The sequence below is a fragment of the Pteropus alecto genome, unplaced genomic scaffold (genome assembly GCF_000325575.1).
Source record: "Pteropus alecto unplaced genomic scaffold, ASM32557v1 scaffold50, whole genome shotgun sequence".
Classification (NCBI taxonomy): domain Eukaryota; kingdom Metazoa; phylum Chordata; class Mammalia; order Chiroptera; family Pteropodidae; genus Pteropus; species Pteropus alecto.
This window is the reverse complement of record NW_006431918.1, coordinates 1,705,329-1,732,866: the sequence shown is the minus strand read 5'-3', so window position 1 is coordinate 1,732,866 and position 27,538 is coordinate 1,705,329. Positions and strand designations below refer to the sequence as shown.

The window sequence follows — 27,538 nt, the reverse complement described above, 5'->3', positions numbered from 1 at the left end:
GTTGTTTCTTGTGACTTTTATTCTGTGTTTTAAGGAGGGGAAAGGGAGACATACAGTGTTCATTCTGGCAAATGTAACATCCAGATTAAGTTATTGCATTTGATTGACCATTTTGTGTGTTTGGTGGTGGTATGGGGGTGGTTTAGAATTGAATTTGAAAAACTTTAACATGTCTTAATTATAATTCAAACTGACAGAAAAGGAAAACCGAGTGAAATGTACTTTATACTTTAAGATGAGCAGTTATCAAAGAAAATATTAGTTTTTATTAACCCAGATATCAGTTAAAATATATTCAATAAATATTGCTAATATCTTCTAAAGTTTGTTTTTTTGGATCTATGTCAAATGTAAGAGCTGAAGTTCACCTGGAGCACAGACCTGCCCGACAGCAAGTGCAAGTCTTTACAATTAATAGGCATAAACTTCCTTTAAACGCTATCGGTACGGATTTTTAACTTTTAGCCTATATTTTACGGCACATATAACGAGTTCTAAGACACTACCTTCATTTGGGCTTTGTTGTTATTAGAATGATGGTATCTATGCTAGAATCACAGAATTTTAGAGCTAGAAGACAGAGAAACAGACTGAAATGAAAATGAATCTTCAGGGCCTCTACGCAGCAAAGCCACGTTTGTCATTAACACCTGGAGTAATCTTTTTCATGCCTATGAACTGAGTGCAGAAGAAATCGGGAAAGAATAAACAAGAGATTAAATGAATTACAAGAGCTGAAAACAAGGAATGGCAGCAGAAAGGCCAGGAAGCCCAATGGTTCTTATCCAATAACATATTAAATAGGTAATCAGTAGATGAGTTAAAGTCACACACACACATTCTGTATATTCTGATTTACTCTATAGAAACATGATTAAAGGATTAAGTAAGAAAAGCACTGTTTCATGAACGTAAATGACTTAAACAAGGGATGGGGAGCACGGAAGAGAGCAGAAGTATTAACAGAAAGGCTCACAACAGTTTGAACGTGTTTTTTATTTGCTCACAACATTCCCAACAAAACGACATCACATTTCAGCTATTGCTTTTACATAAGAAGTTAATTGCTTTATCCGAAGTAGATAAAAATCTATTTCTTTAGGTTGTCAACCAGCACTTTTTCCACCAGAAAAGCTATCGCTTAAATAGTTTTTGAATATCTGAACAGTATTCAAACATAGAATCACCCTCTCATAGTAACGCAATAGTTGGGTCTTACCTGCATTACATTTAAAATTTTTCTTGTCAAAAGCTGAAGCTAGGGGGAAAAGAAAAAAGCTCACTCATGATTTCTCTCAGATTCTTAACAATTCCATGAATTTTCATGAACAAATTGCTGATGCGAAGAGGTTCATATATGTGAAAATTAAATTAAGCCTCCCCAGACTTATTCATAGAGAAGGTGGGTAGACCATTTATCCTGAGAAAATCACTGTTGCTCCCCCATCAGTAATTCAAGAAGGACAGTAAACAAGGATAGTTGCCCTCAGAGCCAAACCTCTCCTCTTCTGTGCCAGGACAATGAGCCATCTTCTCTGCTCTCGCTCGAGCTTTCCACTTTACACACTCGTGCAATGCTGCTCCTTTGAGCAGATATTTGACCAAGTTCTATCTGACCGAACGCAAAGGAGAGAAATGGTACATAAAACAATTATGAACGTTGGAATAAGAATGAAGAGTACACATATTTTCACATAGAAAAATACATACAAATCCAAGTAGCTCTTAAATAGAAATCAGGATGGGCATTTTCAAGAAAAAAGATTCTGTTTTCTAAAGCGTAACTGGTGCCAGTAAGACACTGATTTGTATATCTAACTCTACCACCATATTGATATCCCCTGATTTCTCCCATTCTTTAAAGATTGTCTTTCGGAACATATTTGAACTACAACCACCGTACTTATATTTTTAGACCATTCTTGTCACTGGCACACTCTCTTTAATCTGGCACACACAAAAATTCATTTCAACGCTGATTCACTTTTTTGATGCTAAAACAAAGATAATTCTCCCACTACTTCGTTCTATTGCTACTCTGGTAGTTATTACTATAGAAAAAGGTAAGATTCTAAATATGGATTTTAAGACTACATAAAATTCTAACATACATATGTTGAAAGCAAGGAAAAGTAGGAAAGCAGATACAATTATCACATTTTTCTTTTCATCTATGTCGCTTATCACATAAAAGTCAGAAGGCTCACGTTACATACTAATTTACAACTGGTGACACTTAGCTTGGCTTCCAAGCTATCAATCCTTAGAATTTGTTGGTGGCTTTTAGACCAATTCACTATCGAACTATCTGAAACAGTTAGTGATTATTTTCAGCAAAAACAGAACAACATCTATATTGTACAAACAGAGGTGGGTTTAAAGAACATATTAGTGAGCAAACATTCTAATGATATTTTAAAAATATTATTAAAAAGATTTTTTTTCCTCCCTAGAAAGAGAAAAAATTATTTAAAAAGTGTCCATTTCCATACTTGAGTCATTGTTTTATTAAGCATACTGACAGGTTTAAATCAGTTCAATATCTCAGCTGTTGAAAGATCAAAATATAAAGATGAGTATTTTCAGCACAAAAATTAAAAGACTAACAGGATTATTTTCCAGGTAATAGTAAACACCTTGATAAAATGAACTTTAATAGTTAACACTTGATCTTTATCAGGATTTTGCTACTTCTCATAGAACTCCAGCTGGATGATAAAGCATTAAAAATACTTTTAAAAATTAGGCTAAGATACTCCCAAGGTTGAGAACTCCCCTACAAGAAACCAATTTCTAAATTGATATAATACTGGATAGCTAAACTGCCACTATTGGAATAAAATGAACCCAATTTTAAAAACAGTTTTATCTTATTGAGAAAATCATACTTTTAATGCAGGCGCTTTTAATCTATCAACACTGCATAGCAACACTGCATCTGTTATTTTCCAATCAGATTTTTTTTTCTTTTACCATTCTTTGCAAGTTTGAAGAGCTTTGTCAACAAAAATGAATAAATACTTCAAAGTCTCAGGTCTTGATACATCACATAAGAGCTAGTCCTTAAACACCCGATACATGCCATGTTAAAAGATTACCAGCTATCTTCATGTTTTAGATTAAATTATGTCTTTAACAGGCTGGTTTCCGTGGGATTTAGAGAGAACTTAGTAATCAGATGAACCTATCTTTAAACTTTCTTAATTCTGCCATGAGTACAAATGTCTAAAACACACAAAGAAGAAATTGTTCCCATTGGACTCTCATCACTATATAATCCTTGACATACTTGCTGCCTTCCTGAGACTTTGGGAGAATAAAACCATACAAAATGCACAATCATCACCCTCAGGCTGCTTCAGCATCCCACAGATTGTTAGCTCGGAGAATATCCACAAAGTCCACACATCTCCATCCGGAAACACCAGGGAGGTGAGAGTTAATGGTAAGTAAAATAAACCAGCGATGTTTAATGGAGACTTTTAAAAAGCTTTATGTTTTCTTCTTGCTCGAGTTCAAAGACAGCTTTATTGAAACAACTGTCCTTTGAATACAATCAAGATCTTCTTAGCAAATATCTCTTTCCATAAACACATGCAAGTAGAGAAGCCCCCAAAAAAGCTCTCACACCAAGCACTAACTAAGGTTCTTTTCTATAAGTGACAGAAAGCAAATATCGAAAATAAGAAAATGTCCTTAAGCTTTAAAATAACAAAAAAAGCTAGTCACCAATACTGTCATTCTCTTATTATCTATTACGCTGAATAATCGGAGAGATCCACAAGGCCATGATCCTCCGATCTCTGACGCACCTATGCTCGCACTGAAGCAACGCTGACGTGTGACTGAGACGCAAAGACAGTCACAAAGAACTATTCTCCCTGTTAATTAACTTACGCATAAAACAAGAGAAAGAAAATAAAGAGCGATCATTTCTAAACTCGAAAACAAAAATACTTAAGAGCTTCGCAAAGATACCAACTTGAAAGTTACAACACATAAAAGCGAAAACTGATTTTTACACATTTTAATCAACCAATTTAATACGAATACCTGATTGGTACTTTTATACTAAACAGGCTAAATCCCAAGTTCCAAACTGGAGTCCACACGGCTCTCTCGAGGGCTCTTTGGAAGGTCACGGTGCCTTTGGAGGACAGTGTACAGACGACTGTAAACATACACTGATTGTCCGCTAGCTTTCTTAAATAGAATTTCTGAACTATTTCTGTAGGAAAGTATATATAAGCAGTGTCATTGATCAGATAATTTCTATTACAACATATAAATTCTGTCGTGTGTGCAAAATGTGGTAGAAATAGAAGATACTAGGTATGATTCATATGTTTAAAGTAAGTGATACATTACAATCCAGTAAGAGTCCTTTAATCTTTTCATGAAACTTCTCTCTATATATGTTGAAATACATAATGCTTTCTGGCTTTTCTTCAAACCAAAACTTGTCAAACTCATAGACGAGGTAACCTGCAGTTAAAGAAAAATCAAATATAAATAGAGTGTTCAACAGTGATATCATATCCAAACCATCTCATTTTCAAAGCATATAACCATCCTTCAAATTCCACATTAGGATAGAATAACCAGAGATCATCTAAAACTCTGAGAAACCTGAGGAACTTTATAAGAAATATTTTTATATGTTCGAAATAAACAGCAATTTTAATAAAATATTTAGTGTACATTTTCATCTCAAAAATCAATAAAATCCCTTAAACTTAAGAGATATAACACTGTCAAAAGATACCTTGAAACTAAGGGAAAAAAGTTATCCCCAAAGACCCCTGAAACAAAAAAATGGAACTAACGAGAAAGTGCTGGACAAGGATAAATTACAGGAAAGTTGTTTTTTATTTGATTTATAAATTTCTACTGTTCTCAGTGAACTATCAACACTTTTATTTTTTTAAAAGAACATATAAAACACTAAATAGGCTTAACGTTTTTATTTTTCAGTATCTTTATTACAGTAGCCAAACGAACTCTCAAAATGTTAAAAGTATTTAATGAAAATAAACATTAAAATAGCTATATTTGTAGCCAAAAAAAGTGAATTTAAAACCACCCCTGAACCCTCCTTGGATTCAAGGTATAATGACTTTTGTCACTTCAGCTGTGACTCTGATGCTCTGCCTACACAGGAGCTAAAAAGACGATGGTGTTGAGGGCATGGGGCTGACAGCAGCCGAAGATGCTCAAGTGGCCGTCTTTGGGGGAACAGCCCAGGCCAGAGGTGATTTTGCTTTCCTACTCATCACATTCCCGTATTTACTTAAATGTGGCAAACTGCTTAATTTGGGAAGGGGTTGGCTGTTTCTTTTTATATTTGTTCTATGTTCAAGGGGCAGCATTAAATAAGCATAATTCATAAAACAAATATCAGCAGAAGTTAGCAAAGTCCTAGGAGCTTGGGCCCTATGCTAAGAGTCAATGAGAGATTTAGGAGAGGAAATCGAACAAGACTGGTTGGGTGGAGTGAGGGGGAGGGAATGGTTCCCCAGCAATAAAATGAGAGAAAAGAACTGGAGAATAGGGAGGAGGAAGAAGATTATTTGGATGAAACCTGTTCAAAATGCCTAACACCTAAAAAAGGAAACTGGCTGAGTCTGAGCTAAGGCAGGTTGAGGGCAAGGGGCTCTTGTCAGCTCACAGTAAACAGACACAGTCTCAGTCTCTAAGGGAGAGATATACTGGGGCTATTTTGACCCAGTTTCATCGTTTATATCCAGGAGCAGCAACCCCCCAATAAAGTCAGGACGGGCTGGAAGGGTATCTATCTAAGTAAAACACCAATGACAACTTTGGAACAATAATAGAAAAGCATCTCACACCTGCCAGGATCTTCAGCCTACCCAGGTAGAATCAATGGTAGTCCTGGGGATGTGAAAAACCTGTCCCTCCATCTGAAAACATGTCACATGGGCTCCTGCTTTGTGTAACCATCCCCATAAGATCTGTTATCCTTATCCAATAAAAAAAGAAGTCTAGACGCACAAATGCCAGAGCTACAGAGGGAGGGTGGGCTGAAGACATACATTTTGGTATCGCTAGTACACAGACGGTATATCAAACAGGGAATGGGATCAGATGACTCGGGGGAGAGGATGAAGGCTAGAGAGAAGTGGGCCCAGGGCTGGGCTCAGAGGGGCTCCCACATTCGTAAGGTGGTGGATGAGGAGTCAGCAATAAAGTTTACGGAAACGCCAGTCGGGGAGGAGAAAAGCCAGAGAGTGTGGCATCAGGAAAACCCAGATGACGTTTCAAGAAGAAAGGCATGGCCATTAATGCCTCATGCTGTTAAAAGGATGCAGTAATACGAAGAAAAAAAACATGACAAGTGGATTAGGCAACAAAAAAAGATTGCATCTTTGAAAAATCCAGTTTCAGCAGAGCAGCAGGGAGAGAAACGAGTTAGAAAAAAATGGAAGGCAAGGAAATGGAAATAGCACTTATTTCAGAAGTTTTATGTTGAAGAATTGCAGGTAAATCAAGTGACATCTGGAGGTGGACACTACACTGAAGGAAAGTTTTGTTTTTGAAAATAAAATCTCCCCAAACGCAGAGACTTTGCCTTATTCTCTGCTGTATCTCCAGTGCCTACAACAGTATCTGCCAGAGAGCAAGGGAATGAATGAATGGGAGATAGAGAGCAGATCTATAGTATGACAGAAAAACTACAACAGAGAAGGAAAGATGAGTAATAGAGAGAAAAATGGATAACTGAAGGAACAAAGTCTCTGACAAGACTTCCCAGAGAAGGTCACATCTAAACTGAGATTTGAAAGATGAGTAGGTGTCACCTGGAAAGGAACAGAGGGAGCGGGAATGGTGTTCCTGGCTGGATGAAAGATCTAGAATATAGAATAGTAAGAGACCATGATATATTTGCGCAACTAAAAGAAGACCAGTGAGCCTAAATTTTAGACCGTGGGGAGTTGGTGTGCGGCAAAAGATGAGTCTGGAGGGGTTTTCAAGGTATGGATTACACCGGGCCTTGTCATGGGAGCTTTTGGAGAATTTTAGGCTGTGGAGTAGAATGACTAGATTTTCATTCTAAACAACTATACCCTCAATGCGGAGAAGCGGAAGAAGGTCATCATAGAAAGACTGGTGAAAGGCCGATTACAGTAACCTAGTAACGAGGGCCCGAGGTCGGGCAGATATAAGGGGGATGGGAAAAAGTAGACCGACGCAAGAGAAATTCGGGAAGCAGACGAACCTGGAATTAAGGATTAAGTAAAAACGGGACAGTATGGGAAAAAGAGACCTGGATGACACCTTCGATCATGGAGTTGCAGAAGTTATGATTTGGCCATTTATTATCTAAGTAGTTTCCTGTATCCTCTCAACATGCAACTGACATTCTAAAGACAGAAAAAGATCAAGAGCAGTATAAAAGCTAAGCTAAATTTGAATTCTTTACTTCTTAGCAGTAGCCTCAGAAAATGGGTTCCTCCAGTTAAAACTTCAGTGTTCGAATACCATCCCGAGAAAAGTTAATGGAATGACAAAGTTCATGGTGGTGACAATGACTGGAACAGTTATCAAGTAGCCCCGACCCAACACAAGAAAACCTGGTCTTGAACTAAAGGAGGGGTACAGAGTTCCTCTAAATTAAATTTCCTTACAAGAGTAACAGAATAATCTCTAAATGGTCTGTCTTTGACTCAGCAGCATTCACTAACCAGTATTCAAGAGAGAAAATTCATTTCATAGTTGAATGGAAAATGGATCCCTACAGAAAAACGGCATGCATGACTACGAAATTTGCATCAATGTTAAAAAAAAAACAAAACTGCCTCATTGAATCTTTTTAATCAGCAAATATAGAAACCGAAGTACGAAAAACTCTTGGGAATCCATCTTCCATTATTTTCCATTTTCCCAAAGATCCTAAACAATAAAATGACAAGCATAAGTCATATGCGTGATAGAGGCATCATATAATACACTTTCCTAATGATTTAAAAACTCTCTTAAAAATATCCAGTTTTCACTCCTTTTAATACTCACAGTAGAACTGGTGGAAGTGTTCCATTGTCGGGACACCAGGAACAAAGTTGTAGAGATGAAGCTTTAAAGCTTCGCTCTTCAGCAAGCTATAAGCCATCTCTGTCAGATTGATTCCAACTATTGCATAAGAATACCTATGTCAGAAACAGTACCAGTTATACCAGCTAGCCAAACATAAATTTAAAATTATGCAAAGAATTAGAAAAAAGTTACTTTGATCCACTTCTAACACAATATTGATTTTACAATCTTCTCTATATATTAAGAAAAATAAACCAGAATAGATTTTTTAAAAAATGTTCTTTAGAGGCTATCTGATTTTCTGGATATAATCTAAGAAATAAAATCTAAGAAATAAAAATAAAAGTCTGTTCACATTAATGTCTAAATCCAAAATCCTAAAAAAAATTAAAAGGAGTACTACGTATGTTCTCAGTGACTTCTAAAATATGTTGGCTAATTTGACATTTTCTCTTCCGTTATGAGGGTATTTATTTTTATAATGTAATACTGTTATAATGTTTTTTCAAAGATAGTTATCACTGGAATATAAAAATAAAATAATAATGACAAACCTAATATTATTACCTCATTTTGCATTTCACTTCACAATTTTCAAAGCTATTTCTCATTTTCCCATTCCTATTCCAAAGCTACTTCCTACTCCTATTTTCAAATCTCAAAAATTTTTATAAAGGTCCATACTTCCACTTTATAGATAAATTATATCTTGTGATAAAATCTACTGACATACAAAATTGGTTTATGATCACATTTAGCTTTAAAAGTAATATAACATTCAATATCCTTTATGTTCTTATTAATTAAAATAATTTCATTTAAAAAACACCTTGAATATTTTCAAATTCAGATCATCTAATCAACTTAAATTCAACTCAAATTAGTTTCTTTAATACATCCAGCTTACCCTAGTTTTGGATGATTTGAACGGGAAAGAATCTGATGAGCTTCACTGGTGTAATTTTCACTGAAATATCTTTAAAAGTTTAAGAAAAATAATTAAATTAACATATGTCATTCAAACTGAAGAGATCCAGAAGCAATTTAAAAAGCTGTCAAAATGATAGTCCTGGTACAAAAATCCTGATCTTCATCTCAAATCATTTCAGTTACTCAGAAATGCTTCTGATCAAAATTTAATTCTGAGCTATCACGCCTATCTAGTATGAACCCTTGGTAAGAATTAAAGTATTTTAACAAATAAATGATTTAACAAGAGACTTTCTACCCACCTTAAACAAACAAACAAACAAAAACAAAATAGAGTTCTTCTGTTTATTTGTTCTAAATTCCTATAAAATAGTCAATGTGTACCCATTGGGGCACTCTTCCTTTCAACTAGGCTCATTCCTTCTATTGTAACTCAAGTCTGTATCATTTAATGTCATTTTCAGTGCAATCAGAAGAAAGTCAATAGCCTTCCTTTTGCATTGAAAAAACTCTCTTGATCAGTGATCTAACTAAAACACTGGCCACAAAACAGAGAGGTCTGCTAAAGCTATCTCTTTGTAGGCTCATACATTCCGTTGGCTTGTACTCATGCGACCTCTCTGAGTTCTCGAAGGAATCCAATCTGTTCAACCTTTGGATCATCTCATAATGCACTAGTTCATATATATATGGCTGGATGTTTATGTGAGGATAAAAAATAGAATAAAAATGGATTTGCAAGGTTTATTTAAATTTTAGAAGGCATAATCACTGAAATTTTCATAAAGCATACACATTTCTAACCAAATCTTCCTCCCTATTTTTCCTTCTGTGGATTCATTTTTCTTCCATTTTCCTTCACTGGCTCTGATTTTCAACTCATAAAACAGAGGTTGTTAACTCAGAAGTCCATGAATGAAAGATCATCCATGCATGAAAGGGGACCCATGAAGCGCCTTAAATTATGCAAAAATTATTCTGTGTGTACATTTTCTGGGGAGAAAATACACAAAGCTTTCATCAGATTCTCAAAAGAGATCTGTAAATCCCCAAACAGGAAAAAGTCCTGAGCACAATGCTTTCCTTAAATACTCTAATTTATCTACTTTATCCCTCTGCTGGCTCTAAAATGTCCTTAGTATTTATATTTCTATTTCATTTTTAACATAATACTCTTAATACAATTTGGTATTATATTAGTTTTTCAATAATCCAGCTACTCTCAAAATATTCAATCTGTTACACGGAGCAACTTTTAATTTCTTTGCTGAACTTATTTAGTCAGTCCCACCTTAACAGTATCTAAGAAATATATTAACATCTATGCAAATAAGGAAAACTATTTCTTTTTATATACTGCTCTGAGTTTCTCCTTTCCTTCTTCCCTCCCTCCCTCCATCCCTCCATCCCTCCCTCACTCCCTTCCTCCCTCCCTCCCTTCCTCTCTCCCTTCCTACATACATTTTTGGCTTTAACTTGTACATTCTTCTACTTTTCTACTTCTGCTTCCTTATCTATGTAGATTTGTTTAGTCTCTGAATTCTTTCCCTGTACAATATCCTCTCTTCGTCTACACCTGCTTCAGTATTCATTTACCTAAAGCATCATTATCTATCAAACCACCAGCTATCCTTCAAAGCAATAAAACGTCTCAAGAGATTAGATGACGAAGGCCAAGAAAGTCTTTTTAATTACATGAAGCTTACCTACTTCCTGACTGTATGTTTATTTTGATCCTGAAGTGTCATAGGTCCATACACAGGACAACAAACATGACTGTAGAGGAATTAGAGCTAATTTTGTTTTTAATCATTTCTAGTACATCAATGGCAATCAAATAATTATTAATACATATATGTGAATCTTGGTCATTTTTCAAATTAGTAGATACTAATCTAAATAGAGTAAAAATATCTGTAAATCATTTAAAGGTCTATCAGAATCCCTTACTACCATCTCCAGTCAAATCCTATTAAATTATTTAAATTTTAAGCATAATTAAACTCTCTTCTTGCAAATGCTGAAAAATCTTGATTTCTGAGGAAAAGAGTCATAAGCAAGGTTACTCAGAAAAAGTTAAGGAAATACCAGAATAGTGTATATCTGCGGGTGAGTCGGTTCACATATTCGCGTAGCTTACTAGCACCAGGAAGAAAGATGGTCTTTAAAGAATAAAAACAGAAAATTCATGTGTTCTAAAAAATAATACATTTTAAAATATTTAATAATTTTTCCAAGTGGCTCTCTGATTACATTTAGATGAAATGTAACCAGATAAGATGATAATGAAGTGTAATTAAGAATTTAATTACACTTAAAATTTAAACAATTTAATAGGATTTGATTGAAGATGGTAGTAAGGGATTCTGATAGATCTTTAAATGATTTACAGATATTTTTACTCTATTTAGATTAGTATCTACTAATTTGAAAAATGACCAAGATTCACATATATGTATTAATAATTATTTGATTGCCATTGATGTACTAGAAATGATTAAAAACAAAATTAGCTCAAGTGGAGATAGAGTACATTCATTCTACATAAATTCCAAATAGAAATTCCAAAGTATACATTTTAAAATATTTAATAATTTTTCCAAGTGGAGATAGAGTATATTTATTCTACATAAATTCCAAATAGAAATTCCAAAGCGTTAAACTAGCAATTGCATTTTTTGTAATTATTATTATTTTTAAGACTACTGTGTTTTGCTTATCTCTGAGATGAAGACTTATAGGTACTTTCATACTCATCGAATTTAGATAATACAGAAAATTAAGTATTTTGGTAACTGGAAAAAATATATATATATTGAAACCCTCTGTGTCTTCTATTTTCCCCCAAAACAGCTTTATCCATATTGACCTAGATATATTTTTCTTCAATATTAACATAATTTAGCTCAATTTCAGGACCCATTTTTTTCACAGTAGCTATCCAAACTTTTTGAATGGTTAGGTTTCCCAATCTAGGTATTTTAGAGTCTATAAAACAATTCAAGGACAGACCCGAATGCTAGAATCTATTCATTTGATTATCCTTATAGAAGGAAAGGAATCTTCTCGTTTACTTTCTAAAACAGTTGTGCTATCAATTCTGATTTTAGTTACCTATTTTCATACATGTGCTCAAGAATAAGAAAAAGGAAAGAGTCCATATAACCTTTGACTCAGGGATTTAGGTCACTTGCCACATATGGCAAAGAATAAGAATGAAGGGACTTCATTATCATCTTATCTGGTTACATTTCCCAAAATGTAATCAGAGAGCCAAGAGAAAAGAGGCGAGAGGATAAAAAGAGTAAGAAAGGAGTGTAAGTAACTCCTGAAGAGCATCAGGAGCGAGGCCAGGAAGAGAAAGGAAAAAGAAAGGTAAAGAAATCACACACACATGCACACACAAGTATATCTCCAATGTCATTACATCGTAAATTTAATAAATACCTTTAGCATTGCAGCTCTGAAAATTCAGAAATAGTATGAAACTAGACTGGGGGTTACATGTAATTTTGTTTAGAGAAGAAAGTTTATTTTTACTTACACAAGGTTGATTAGTCCAAGCATGCCCATGCCTCGGAAGTCTGTTTTGGGATCATCCCCCTGGAAACCAATGTCAGCCCACTGCTTGGAGATTCTAGCCTTCAGCTTTTCCGTGGGCATCAGAAGATCCCAAAGCTGTACAAACATGCTTCCATATTACAAATAATAGTGATGTCCCTAATTTACAAAGACATTTTCCTTCTCCTAGCTGATATGACTAGTAAGTTGAATGCTTTCAATTAAACAACTTTTGCAGACAAATCACAAGTTCGACAAACACTGTTTAGAGAACTTCTCAATTATCCTAAAAATAATATTATACTTATTCCAATTTAAAAGACTGAAATACATAAATTTTCAAATGGTAACAAATACACAAAAATCTAAAACAATAAGGTGGCTTTATTTTCTAAGTAGTACGAATAAATATACACCAGAATTGGTAAATTGCTCCACTGAGAACAGTGTTATGCACTTGGCCCTTGCCACAGACACTATAGACTTAAGCAGGCTCTATTCTGTGAGTGATTAGTCCCTAATCAGAGCAGGAAAATAGGTCTCAGGGAGGGGAGCATGACGAAATAATACTGATAAGTATTTCAACCCATATGATCATTATTTTACAAATTTTCGGTTTTAAAAGAAAAAAAAAATAATGTGACTCAGTAAATATATTCCTTAAGACCAAGATTGAAAATCAGTTGGCTATAAGATAACATAAGACAGCTATCAAGTATTAGACAGTAACAAATTAATCAATGTGAAATAAAGTTTAAAAAATTTAACCATTTTCTAAATTTGACACCACAAGTCATCAAGCAAAACAGACTTAACGAAAGTTGCTAAGAATGTTTTTGAAATTTGCAAAACAGAAATATCTGCATTTTTGCCCATTTCAGGCATTTTGAGAAAAAGACTGCTAAAAAAAAGTGTCCAGCTACCTAAAATGAAAGGTGAAGACTTGTGACCTTGCTTTAAAACAAAGTCAGGCCTCTGGCCCTGAAGCTAAATCTAATAATTAGTTTGGGTTTTATCTGGTCCCTTTTTTTTTATTACTAACGGACCTCCCTTTAAATGTTTATAACCTATTTCAGAATTAAAAGCATTAAAATAAAATGCATTTAATATATTTGGATGATGCTTATCAGAAAATTATAAAAATAGTTAACTAAAAATCTTTCACCAACATCATAAAATTTTCCAAGGGGCAAAAAACTGGATGGCTGTATAAACCTTGAGAATTTGCATACAGACCTTATCAGCTGAAGTCTAATTTCTTTTTCCAGTGTTCAATAACTCCAAATGCAGAAAATAAAACTTACCTTGAGAAGCAGCTTTTCATGTTGCAGGTTATCAGAATCATATGGCCTTTTCCTCACACTTTCGACATCCAAATAGAGCTGTTTATAACCGGATATCTGCAGTAAGCATGCCTTCATGCAGATTTTAAAACTAAAAATGATAAAATTATTATTTTTTAAAAATATCTTCTTAGCACAATAAAGTAATGCCTTCCATAGCTTGTGGCTCATGTGGGTATTTAGAAACCATTTCTTGGATTTCAGTTTAATACTATAGGCAACAACGGCCTCCTTAAACACAAAATGTAAAGTATCACATAGGATATGATATGTAAACAGGGCCTAGAAAGAGGACAAGAGATCGTAGAAACAGCAAACTTTGCAATTGCAAGGATTTGTCCTCTTCTTTTCAAGCTCTCTCTGGGAAATCTCATACATTCCCAAATCTTTATTGCCAGGTGTCACCAATGGACTTAATTTTTCAGGTACCTATATAACAAACAGCTCCAGGACAGGTTATCTCAGGTCTCTCCAATACAACAGCTTGTCTTCTCTGAGGAAACGTGCTTAAGGGAGTCTCTAAGCCCATCGATGACTTCGCTAATCACAAGACCCCCAAGCCAGAACCCTCCGAGTTCCCGCCTTCCTCTCCCCGTCAACGATACATCAAAAGTCCCCCAAGTCTCTGAAATATCCCTCAAAGCAATCATCATATGTTCATTATTCCTGATGTATTTATGGCTTTGTAATCTCGTGCCTGAATATTTCCTCTGTGTCTTTATTCCTTCTACTAGACTTCCACATCTGCAAATTTACCCTCCATCCTCCATTTTCTTCAAAATACGTATCTGATAATGTAGCTTGTCTGCTAAAACAAACACAAAAAACCCAAAGGACACCTATAACCCTCAGTGGGGCACGCGAGACCTGCAGCGTACCTCCAGTGAGGCGCTCCACTCTCATCTCTGACCTCCGCTCTGCATGAATTCAAAGCCCCAGGTACAAAGGACTCTCCATCATTCCCAGATATCCAAGCACTTTGTGCCTTGTTGGCACACTTCCTCTGCATGGCATGTCTTCCCCTACCCACTCGACAAGGTCCAGCTCAAATGTCACCTCTTCTGTGGAACTATCCTCACAGTTCTCTCTTGTACCTTTCCCTGTTCCAGCCAAAATAAATTGCTCCTTCCTCTGTATTTACACAGAAAATGCTGAATAAAGAGAAAAATATCGCTAAACACTAAGTCAACGTACTGGTACTGGGAACATAAATACAGAATAAGTCAACTCCTTCTCTTATGGAATTTAGAATTTATTAGGGGAAGAACAAGAGCTAACCGATGATAACAGTACAGTGAGTTATGCTGGGACAGAGAGCTCTGAGAGAGGACAGAGCATGGGCACTTAACTCACCCTGGAGGAGCCAGGGATGACCTTCCTGGAGGACAGAGGAACTGAATTTTGAAAAACAAGCAGGATATAATAGCTGAAGTTATTTAACTTTGGGAAAGTAATGGCAAGTTACCTTAAAGAAGGCAGATGGTAAATTGGCAATAGCACTGGACTGGGAACGAAGAGATACAGGTTTTGGTTCTGCTCCCATCGCTCACCTCTCTGGACCTCAATTCCTCATCTACTGAAGTGAAAGGACAGGCTGAGGTGATCCCCACAACCCCTTCCTGTCCAATGTTTTACAACTGTGTGTGATCTCTAAAATTCACAGAATGTAGGTGCACAATAAAAAAGATTACTGTGAAAACAGCATACCTGGCATCCTTCTCAGGGCTGATATTCTTTTCCTTCATTATGTCATCTACACATCTGTCCACTTCACTCTGAACAACAAGTGTCGCTTTCTGTAAAACCTATTTATGTGACAAAAAGCTGATTGAGAAAAATCCCTTAGAGCTGAAAAAGAACAGTAAGTTTTGAGGTATTTAGTCAACTCTAAAATGCAGATATTAAAATGCAAAATGAAACCAAATTTGTTTTAAATTCTCACTAGGGCTAAAATCAATCAATTATTTAATTAATTAAAGGAGAGGCAGCATGACATATTAGATGAAGGCTTCCTTAACTGAGAATCAACTGGTTCTCAGCTGATGAGTTCTTGGCGAATGAGCTACCACCACAGTGTGCTTATAAAGCACTTCGCATAAAATTGAAAAATTACAGAATAAAAATATATGTCCAAAAAATTTTAATACACAAGTCAAAAAAAAAAAATTAAATGCAGAAGAGCATGAAGAAGAAAACTCAAATAATCTTGTAATCTCACCACTAGGGATAGCCACTGGTAACCGATTAGCATATATCCTTCTAGTCTTTTTTCTATGCATATAAAACAGACTTCTTAAATAATATGTCCCATAAATGACCACTGGGTCTTTCCTTTCAATAAACAAGCAAGTTCGGGCCTTCTTTACCCTTAAAGTTTCTTTAACTCTTGTCTCTCTGTAAGTGACTATCCTTTACACTCTAGGCAAAATACTCCAATCATTTCTCTGCTTATCCTGTGCTTTCATCCAAAATACTCCTTTCCTCAATCTCTAAATTTATCGAGCCTTCCCATTTTTAAGCTAGCTCACAGACCAGGTCCAGGAATCTTTCCCTGATTCTATTCAAGTGAAAGTAACCTCCTCTCCTCTCTTGGAATCCCTCTAATAATTTATCTGTAATCCTTCCATGACACTTATTAATTTATTATATGTTAAGTAGAAAATTCTTTGAGGACAGATTGTATCTAGTTTATCTTTTCATATCTTGCCTATAAGAGATAACTGACAAATATATGTACATTTGTGTTCGTATATTCAGAGTATGAATGTTTCTTTTTTCACAGGTCACTCTCCAGGTACTATCTTTCCAACCTGGGTCTCAGAATGAGACAATCAAACAGACCCAAACTTGGCACCAGCTTAAAGAGTCTGGCCCACAAACACATGAGCAAGAAATAAATAACATATTGTTATATGCTCCTGTGATTTTAAGTGTTTGTTACACAGCTGACTAATATATAGCATGAGGTATAACTTACTTTGGATCAAAAAATACATATAACTATCCCAAACTGCTTGCTTTTCTCTCACATGAGAACTTCTCCTAAGGACATAGTCCAAAAGAAGTTCCTGCTTTCCCAAAAGCTATCCAGTCTTGAGGCAAAATAAATAAACAAAACCCCAGGACAAATTATTCAAATATCTTTTTTGTGCATGAGTAGCATGCACGCACGCACGCACATACACACACACAGAGAAAATACTTTAAAAATAGAATATTAAAATACTTTAAAAATAGAATATTACTTCTAAAGTGGGAAAATTTCACTTAATACTCTAGAGCAAAGACTCTTCTAGTAGGACATTAATAATTAATTCTAAAACTGAGGTATTCTTTTAAAGAAAAAGTATCTCCCAGCTAAGTTTTCTAGAATTGTCACCTTGATATGATCCTACCTTATTCTTGGAGTATGTCAAGGAATTTTCTGAAATGGGAAAACAAAAAACAAAAAAAACACCATTACTTAAATGCTGTTTGTGAATTTACTCCATAGACAATAAGTATAAATATCAAGCCAGTGATAAATTACTTAATAGTTCTAGAAGACACAATTTCTACATTAAATAGCAAACATCTTAAAATTTCATCCTTACAATATGGAGAACTAGATACGATTCCAAAATCCTCAACCCAATACAATATACTATAATCCAAGAGGTGAAGTCAACCTAAGCTCTCCAAAGTCATCTGTTTCTGTGAAGATCCCCAAGTGATCAATAACCATCGCGAACTCACCCATGGCTGCCTCAGGATGACTCAGGCCCCAGAAACTAATCTTAAGACGACAGTGAGAGAGCTCTCTTCAACACCTTAAGCAGTAAGCCTTTAGATCTAAAGAGCTAGCAACTGAATCATACAACATAGGGGCAAAAAATAAAACAACTAGCTTATTTGCCCAACCATGCTATAATCAGACAAATAGCTTCTCCGTTCTTATTTCAAGAATGAGTACATTTCTACTGGTTTATTTAAAATTTTTAGCACAGTTACTATGGTCTTTTTCTCAGCAATTTGAAAAATTTGAGAAAAATGCTTTTGCCACAAAGTAAGGCCTTAACATATGTTCTCTTCCCACACTATAAAACACCAACCAATACTGCCAAGATTTCTTATCAAGAGGTACTTTGTTCTTCTCAGAGCAGTCAAAAGGGCAAATGAAAAGAGTAGACAGTGATTTAAGTCAGCCACAAAGTTGTGAGAAAACTAGGGAAGTAATTAACCTTCAATCATCCAGCTGCCCTGAGGCTTAAGTCTGTCATCCTTCCCACGTTACCTTGGATACCAACACTCACTCCCTAAATGACACAGGGGTGGATTTCTTAGTTGTAGCACACTTGTTCAACACAAAGGAGAGTCTGATTAAGTCATGATTTTCCATTTAACATAGTGAGCATAAACTGCAGCTGATCCCTGGTCTTCCTTATCCTGGACAAAGAGAAAGGACTTCTACCACAGTTCTCACTCGTCTGTGTTCCAATTTAAAGCAAAATTTTCAACTATGCATTGAAACTTACTGAATTCCAGAAGGTAACAGAGTAGGATTGTTCAACAAAAATATAATACAAGGCAAAATGTGAGCCACTTGTGTACTTTAAAATTTTCCAGTAGCTGTATTAGACTAAAACAAAATTAATTTTAATATTTTACCCAATATATATATAAAGTATCATTTCAATATATAATGAATATGAACGGAGATATTTTTACTGAGATATTTTTACATTCTTTATTCATATAAAGTCTTTGAAACTCAGTGTATATTTTATACTTCCGTACATCTCGATTCATACCAATCACATTTCAAGTACTCAACAGCCACATGTGGCTACTGGCTAGAGTATTGGACAGCGCAGAGTTTGAGTCTAATAAGCTTTCCTAGGGATCACTGGATACCTGTTACTGTCCTTTCATGAATTACATAAGGGATTAAAAGATTTATGAAGGATGCTAAGTATAAAAACTGATCTAGATCCAGACGCTCACTTTCCCAGCACTTGAGTGAAAATTTCAAAGGGCTTATAGAAATATAGAGGTTTTTCTCTAGAATATAAATTGCAACTATTATCTAAGGAACAACTGATGAATTTCAGGAGCCAGAGAAGATAATTGTTTGCACAGATGAGGAATTAAGTAATAATCCCTTTCTTTTTCTATAAAAGAAAAAGAAAGTTTTAGAGTTGGAAGGATTCAAAACTAGATTTCAAAGATTAGGAAAATCAGCTTAAGTGACTTTATGAACACACAATGAGTGCATCGGTGACTAAGAGTATTGAGAAAAAATATTCAGTTAAAATTTTATTAGTTTTTAATTATTCTTTTTAGAATAACATTACCTATCTTGTGTGTCCTTTGTGCACCTACACAGGTATCAAAAATTCGCTGCAATTCACACTTTCCAGTCATCTGTCGTAAGAGCCATTTCATCCAAAATCGAAAAAAGTGCCCATAGAAGAACTCCCACAAAGAAATAAACATTTTTTTCCTGGAAAAGGAAATATATGACAAGTTTAAAGACCTTAAATTGGATTTTAAGATGGAAAAAAAATTAGTTCATCCAACTCATCAAATCCTAAATTAATGTTAATATCTATTATGCACGTGTCTATTTTGTAGTAGTGTTTAGGAATCTAAGAAAACAACCACAGGTGGAATACGTACCATTTAATTAAATGATGGCTGATCAAACGGTCAATTTATCACTTTTTAAAAATTAACTGTAAAAATCAGTTTCCTATTTTAATTTCTCACTCTTTGAGAATTGGGGCTCAACAGTTCATGAACGAAAGGAACCCAACTAAGCAACAATTAAATCTAATATACCATATATAAGAATTGTTATTATAATGAAAAAGCTCTTCTTAACTCCTGTGAATAACTCGTTACATCTGTCCTACAGTCAGGTGATGACAGTAAATAAAAACATTACATATGGCCTACAAATTGAAGTGTACAAATTGAACACTAAGTAGATCACGCCCTGGTTAATTCTTGATTTTCCATTCAACAGGTGAAGGGTAGAAAGAAGAGTAATAAACTACGCCCTCAATAAAACTGAATCGTTACGTCTTAAGAGAAATCTTCAGCTCCTAGATGAAGCACGGTGGGGGCAATGCAAACGAGAAATTAAAAACAAACAAAAATGCTCATCTCCTTCCTGTCTTAGACATTCCCACAGATACATCGTCTCTAGACTAGGGCCTTAGGGACTGTCAAATTCAAATCCCCGCAGGTCAGTGCAGAAAAAAGTGCACATCAGAGATGAGTGGAACTGTAACTTTAAAATGAACCCATCTAGTCCGCGCTCATCATGACAAAAGAACTGCCAAGCGGTGTCCGAGCTCCCCAGACCTCGGGGAGTCGCTGCACCGAGTCCCCTTTCCGGAGCCCAGCGGAGCCCAGATCGCGCGCTGCCCGCGAGTGGGAGGGACCGGCTTGCACAAAGCCCTGCGGTCGCGGGCGCCCCCCGGATTTTCCGTGGGACGCCGCTGATCTCGCGCAGCCCGCACAAGGAAGCAGCACGGGGCGAGAGGAAAAGAAACAGCAGCCACCTCACAGGAGCGGAAGAACTATGGGGAGCTGAAGTCTGCCTCGGTTTCCCCAACTGCAAACAGCCGGCAACGGAAACGACGCTACTCGCAGAGCGCTCCCTGCAAGCACCGCGACCCGGAAGTCAGGGAACGAGCCCGCGGGAACGCCTTCCCCGGGACACGGCCCGCCCCGCGCCGGTCCCTCCCACCTCCTCCGATTGGTTCGTGCTCCACCAATTGCTAACGCAGAGTTGCCGCGGCGCGCGTGCTCGGATTCTAGGGACGCCGACGGTTTCCCTAGCAACGGCTACCTGGAGGCACGCCCCGCGCCAAAGGTTGTCTCTCCTAAGCGCGGCTCTGGAGACTTCTCTCGCTTTAAACCACTTGTCTGCTGTGTGAGTTGAAACCGTGTTCTTTTCTACACTCCAGCGCGGAGCGAGCAGTGTGTTTTTGGTAACTGTCATATAGCGTCAAGGTTACAAAAGAGCTTTCCCCTAAATTTGTCTTAATTCTGTTTATTTTCCGTCCGCGGTTGAGAATCCGCATATGCGGAAGGTCGACTTAAATTTTACGCGGGTTTTCTACTGCAGGGGGGATTGAGTCCCTAAACCCCGCGTTGCTCAAGGGTCAACTGTAGTTATTAATAGTCCTGCTTTATGGATGAGGAAAAGGAATTTACGATAAATGACTTGCTCCTAACTAATAAATTGGATAAGGAAAGTCCTGTATGTTGAGCGAATTAGTTTGGACTTCGTGCTATAATAATAAACATTGAACAGTTAATTCCTCAAATATTTATTCCTTAACTGGTTGTTTTTCTTGAGAAAGTAATTTATGTGCATGATTTTGTACAAATCGAACCTCAAACAGTACATTAATTCAGGTATTTGTTGATTGCCTAATATACACCGGGCAGGGTCCCAAAAGGGAGTCATACAGTAAATAAACGCAAATATTTAGTATGCCAGGCAGTGCTGAAGTAAGGGGGATGGTGAGGGGGAGTTTTTACGTACAGTATAATCGGGGGAGTCTCTGCATTAAGGTGACAGGCAGTATCCGGGGTGAAGTAAGGGAGTGAACCTGAAGAGTATGGAGGAAGAATATTCCAGGCACTGGAATGGCAAGGGGGAGAGGCTTGAATCAGAAGCATGCTTCGTGTATTTGGCAGAAGTGGAAGAAGGCCAGTGTGGCCGGAGGAGAAAGAGCAAAGAAAATGCAGAATATAAGTACAAAGGACAATTTCCATAATGAAAATAACTTCCCGCCACCCCCCCAAGACTCCTGGTTCCTCAGCTCCCTTGCCTAAAAGCAACCAGTATTCGTTTCTGGTTTATACCTCTAGGAATATTCTATGCAAGTGTGTATATGTGTATTCCCTCCATCTCCTTAATACAGATTGAAGCAGCAATGCACACTTTTCTGCACTTCAACCAACATTTGTTTTTAAAAGGTACTGATTGTGAAACACTAGACATGTGAAGGGTGCATAAGCCATCATCCCAAGCCCACAGAAGCAATCAGCAATCAACTTGGTAATAAAAATCTGGGCATATACTATAATAATAAAATCATAAAACTTAGACGTAGAAGGGAACTTAAAGATCATCTCACTGAAAATTTTTTTGTGGTGCATAAAAAGATTCAGAAAGGCAAAGTACATAGCCAATTTGGCAAAATAAGAAATAGAAATTAACGTCTATTTCAGGGGGTCTCTGCATTTTTGCACAAGACTTTTATAAAACAGAAAGTCAGATAAATCTGTAGCACAGTGATAGAATCCTTTTACCTTTTCAATGTGCTGTGCTGGGAGCAGGGAGCAGCTCTTCCCGGTGTCTGTGCTGCCTGCCGGTCCACTTCTATCCATGCTTTTCTCCAGGAGAAGAGAATGCTAACCTGTTTGATCAGAACTTGAGAAGTGGGTTGAACTGAACTTTTTGGAAGCAAGGTCCCTGTACATCAAAGTGTCATGTGTATGTGACGGCCTCTTCTCTTTTCCTATAATCATTTGCATGTAACTGACAGATATGTTAAACCAGATCTGTCCCTCAGGAAAGATTGACTTTCTCTCTCTCTTATTCTCTGGTTTTCTTCTTCCACGTGGCTGGCTAAATGGTAGTTAAGTCCAAAAATTAGAATTCTGGCATCAAGGAGAAGGTGGTACATACTTAGGTTTCTGAACTAAGTTGGCCTTATTGAATATACTGACATGGAAAACAAAGGCTACAATGTGATGGAGTTTGGTTATATTTTTGAGTAGTACTGAGGAATATCAGCATTCTTAGATTCTCAGACTGAACAACCATGTCCTCATGAAAAGAGTTGTTCGGTCTGACTGTTAATCAGCAACTTGTTGCAGTGTTCGGCCTTCGATCCATAGTGGACCGATGTTAAATATCATTGCCCCCTTTTGGAGTGTGTGAAATCTGGAATGCAAGAAAGGAAAATCTTATCTTCCTTTCACTAACAGTGAAATGGATTACCTCCGTGGAAGCATTAAAAATATTAAGGACAGTGGCAACCCTGATTGGTTTTATGATAATCGTGGCATTTCCTGAAATGTTAGACACTATGTTAGACACTGTGATTAGGGGGAACCTCTCATGTATGGTTTCCCCATGTGATTCTTTTAATGGGAGAACAAGGAAATCTACAGAATGCCAAGGCCGATTTGTCCTAACAGCTACTAGTGATGGGCTTTACCAATGGAAAGAAAGTTTAAGTTATTCAGAATTAAGCTACTGGACTGCGGTGGAAATGGTAACCAGAACGAAGGAAATAAACACTGAACTAGATAAAATTATGTGATTTTTTTTTCTTTTTTTAAGTCAGAGGGTGACAGGGAATAGAGAAGCAGGGAGCTTCACAGGATCCCTGCAATGGGTTTTGCGGCATCCACTTCATCCGAGTTACCCTGTCAGATCTGTTCCCATTATCCCAGACTGGACGAGTTTCAAACCAATGATGCTCAAGGGAAACAAGCTGTGTTTAGCACAAGGTAGTGATTTTAATCCATCCTTTAATGTTGTGGGAGAAAAGCAAAATCATCTAGAGGGTCAAATCTTCATTTGACCCCAGCTAAGAGGTCCCAGATTATATGACGTAGTCCATCGTGAGGGGCAGAGGATGGTGGAAAACCTCTCCGGGATCACTGAATGAGGATGCGACGTGTGCCATGATCCCAGCAGGGGAATGGGAAAGCAATGTCGAGGTATGAAAATGGAAAATGTTATGGCAGGTCATACCAGAATCACTATGAAGCTGAAGATGGAGAAAAAAGAAAGATCTAGTTCTTGCCTTTACCCGAATATGTAATTAAAATAGATGTGATGAAGACCTTTGTCACTACCAGCTTTTAGCCAAATGTCTTTAAGAGACAGAGAAGCCTGCCCTTCATATAGTTTTAATTGGACATGCATAATGGAAGCTCTGAGAGTTGTTCAAACCTTCCTTTGTAGCAAATATCAGACAGTGGCAGATTCTGGAAGGACATCTCATGTTTCACTAGGAAACAATGGTAGCGGAAGTGCTGATCCCCACCTACGCTTTCTATCAGTCCTCTGTGGCCCTGGGAACAGGAGAAGGCTCTTGGAAGAGCTGTTAACTGTCAAGCTTTAAACAAGGTAGTACTATGGCTTAAACAAGTGTCTGTTGTTCCAGGCATGGTCAAAACTGTATAAGAGGTTTGACAAGCTAACTGTGACTGGGATGTTTTTGTGATAGATTTGGCTGCTGCTCTGTTCTTGGTCTCAATGTCAGAAGTCACGCACAGTTGGCTTGTACGTGAAGGAATGTGTTATATGTTTATGTTCCTTCCCCAGGGGTATCTTGGACCTCTCCACCTTACTGACATAATTTGGTGAGATTGGATTTAGATATGATCCCCATAAAATTTAAGTTAATTTATTATGTCGATGACATGATCATCGCCCCCTTTGAGGGACAAACTCAATTTTGAGAGCTGTAATGGCACATATGACTAGCTGAGTGGTTAATCAGTCCAGCTAAGATTTGGAACTTAGCACGATCAGTGAAATTTCTAAACTAACTTTGGGTCACCAAAAGTATTATTTACTATAAACGGTAAATAATAAAATACTCCTCCCCCCACCCAGGACCTTGCCAATAAAAAGGAGGCACAACACCTCGAAGGGCTATTTGGCAAGCTGTGAAAAATATCTAAGGAGAAGTAGCCCAAGTATGCTGCTGAGACCCTCCCATTTCAACACATTCGCACATAATTTTACAAGTTTCTGACACCAAAGTACACGCAAACTGGAGGCTTTGACTGAAACGTAATACTGCCACCTTGTGGCGACCATTGGGATTTTGGACTCAAAAAGTTCCTGGTGATGGCGTTGGAGAACCCATTTGCCAGCATGCTGTTAGGCTCTAATGAAAACAATTCCCATAATTTAAGAGTGGCAAATTATATTAAGATCTGATACGATATAGGTGATATCAGAAAGAGGTTGTGATAAAGAGGAAGCTGCACAACAAAATTCTCAAATAAAATGGAATTCGTGTCCTGAGAGCTGTCTTTGAGGTGTGTTATAACACACACATGAGCTGGTAGCATCTCTGCTTTAGGATTAACTAATTCGCAGTCCACTTCTGTTGCTGAACGAGATCTAAACTTCATGACTCTTTCCAACAAAATATCCATGAAAGGATATCCAGGAGAGGTTCAGAAACTCCAAGGGTGGGCCCAGCAATCTGTGTTTAACAGATTTCCAGGTGATTTTGGGGCATGCTGAAGCTTAAGAAGAAGCACTGTCATAGATGGTCCATAAAACTCCCTTTTAGGACTATCATTTTCCTGAATTGTGCTGAAGGGATGGCACTCACCCTGGGTACAGATGACTTATTTCTAAGTAACCTGAAACAGAAATAGGGGCTACGACAGCTAACATTTTATCAACAGTCATTATCTTTCAGATTATTTTAACCTCCAGGATTATATATGTACACAGCGAAAAATCTGTCTTTACTTTTCTGTGCTAATAATAGTCGTGAGACCAGTGTTTAGAATGACGATAACTAAAGAAGCTTCGATAGATTTAATGCTGGTAATACCCGCAGAGGCCACTCTTCCCATTCTTATTATTTGAGCAAATATTTACCTTCAGCCTGGTAATTCTCTACTTCCCATGATCTGAAGGTGACACTAAAAACAAATCACAGAAGGCAAGTCTGAAGGTCTTTGAGGATGCTCCTGCCTTCTTTACCTTCTGGGTGTCCTGGAGTGATGTTTATTGTTGGCTTAAATGGTCATAAGGTTAGCAACTGCAGGCGGTTAGTTGTGGATACAGCTCAGTTGTACCACTGGGTTGTATTTGAATCAATACCTTTGATCCGTAACACAACCTGAAATGCACAGTGGGGAATTTGATATAAAAATGTGTATAAGACATGATCTTTGTCTTCTAGGGGCTCATAACATGGCAGATGAAATAAAATAAGTACGACAACTAAACAGGATGCAGATTGAGTGCCCTGAGAGAGGATCTAAGTGTTACAAGAGTTCAAAGAGGAGAGGGCTTGCTCTATACATGAGTGATCACTGAAGGCTTCCTGGAGGAAATGGCATTTCGGCTGCATCTTGGATACTTTTGATAGGATTATGAGTGTGTGTGGGGTGCAGTCTGTATCTGAGCATGAATACAAAAGTGGAGCCAAGAACCAGCAGGTGACTAGTTCAGTGGCTGGCACAGAGTAGGTGCTCGGTAAATAAATATCATGTGTTCTGGCTCACAGACAAACCATTGACCGACTAGCATGATTTTGGTTTTTCCTTTCTTTGGGAAAAAAAATACAAAAGAAGAAGAAATAATTATATCAAATGTAAAAAATTGACCGGAAAACACATGCCGATTCCAGAAACATGAAGATATGAGCAAAGTGCTACTTTGAATTTTAAAGGCAACTGAAAATGTGAAACGAGTTCAAGTAAGAGAACAATGAAATATTGATTTGGGAGGCATCTCTGTGCTGGGAGCTTCCTTCCCCCACTTTGGTCGACTCTGCATCTTTGTCTACCCTGCTGCACACCCGTGAGGCAGGTTCGTATGATCTAGTACATCAAACCAAACGTTCTTGCTTTCTGGCTTTCAGTGGAGCTTAGCCAAAGTGAAGACCGACGGGAGGTTGATGGGATGAAGGAGAATAAAGATGAGCTCTTTATTCATCCCGGCTCCCTCTTTGGGAATCTGGCTGTGTCACTGCTCAACTGAAGGCCACACCTCCCGGCCACTAGCTCATGAGAACACAGCTCATAATGACATCCTCAGGCTGGCATGTGTTCAAATCTTTCTCCCTCTCAAAGGGCCAAAAACTAGCCCAGCCAGTGGTGCAGTGCTGATTTGAAGTAGAATGCTTATTACCAGGCACTGCCAGTGAGCCCCAAATAGAAATGATCAGTGTGGAGAACCCAAATAGAAAACCACATTTAAGAAGACCAAAGCGTGTTCCCCTACTGATGTTCCCCTAGTGTGTCCCAGCCTTGGCTTAAAGCTTGAGAAACTGATACTTAAACTTGGCAGAACGGAGCAAATCTCCCTTGGGCAGCTACCCATGGTATATATAACAAAAGTTGACTCCCTGCTCCTGTCCGGGGGGAGGGGATACCAACAAATAAAAAAATAATAAACATAAGGGGATTTAGCTGAAGTTCTGAGGTTGAGCACTTCCCACACAAAAATCTAAGCCCCCCGGGCCATTTGGATATGTGATGGCTATCATTTAAAGCTAATGATCTCCAAGTAGAGATATATTTTCTTGAGAAACTTCTTATCTATGAACAAAATTTGTAGAGGAACCACTACTATCTGTGCAACCTGAGGCAAGTTGCTGGATTTCACTATGGCTCAAAATTTTTTTTTTCCAAGGGAAAATGAAAATAATAGTATAGTAGGTAGATGCTATTTTTATCTTCATTTTATTCTTTAAAAAACTGGGATGTTGTGAAGATTTAACAAGATAATACATGCAAACTGTTTAGCCCAGAGTCTGGCGCAAAAGTCACTACGACAGGAAAATAAGCCACGGAGCACTCACCACGTGTCAGGCGGTGGGGAGCTTTTTCCCATAGTTTGTCGCATGCACTTTACCAGCGGCCCTAGCAAGCGG

The 27,538-nt window shown here is 37.3% G+C and overlaps 1 protein-coding gene across 3 annotated transcripts; it reads right to left on the bottom strand.

Moving 5' to 3' along the window:
• Positions 1 to 977: 977 nt before the first annotated feature.
• Positions 978 to 20,556, bottom strand: ELMOD2 (ELMO domain containing 2). 3 transcript variants are annotated; one of them, XM_015585144.2, is made up of 9 exons: positions 20,435 to 20,556; positions 19,220 to 19,368; positions 17,282 to 17,310; positions 15,594 to 15,691; positions 13,848 to 13,977; positions 12,527 to 12,660; positions 8,960 to 9,028; positions 8,032 to 8,165; positions 978 to 4,485 (listed from the first exon to the last, which is right to left on the bottom strand). In XM_015585144.2, exons 2-9 carry the CDS (start codon positions 19,359 to 19,361, stop codon positions 4,340 to 4,342), a joined length of 882 nt encoding a protein of 293 aa, XP_015440630.1. In that variant the 5' UTR covers positions 19,362 to 19,368; positions 20,435 to 20,556; the 3' UTR covers positions 978 to 4,339. The 3 variants fall into 3 exon arrangements, with proteins under 3 accessions (XP_015440630.1, XP_006906289.1, XP_015440631.1); XM_006906227.3 differs by lacking the exon at positions 20,435 to 20,556 and adding an exon at positions 19,545 to 20,426 and having other exon boundaries at positions 4,340 to 4,485; XM_015585145.2 differs by lacking the exon at positions 978 to 4,485 and adding an exon at positions 4,950 to 7,911.
• Positions 20,557 to 27,538: the final 6,982 nt, after the last annotated feature.

Coding starts and splice junctions, on each gene's coding strand:
- ELMOD2 (XM_015585144.2), bottom strand. CDS start 19,361: ATGTTTATTTCTTTGTGGGAGTTCTTCTATGGGCACTTTTTTCGATTT. Junction 12,661..13,847: donor ATGAAAAGCTGCTTCTCAAG/GTAAGTTTTATT, acceptor ATGTTTGTACAG/CTTTGGGATCTTCTGATGCC. Junction 4,486..8,031: donor ACACTTCCACCAGTTCTACT/GTGAGTATTAAA, acceptor CTTTAACTGCAG/GTTACCTCGTCTATGAGTTT.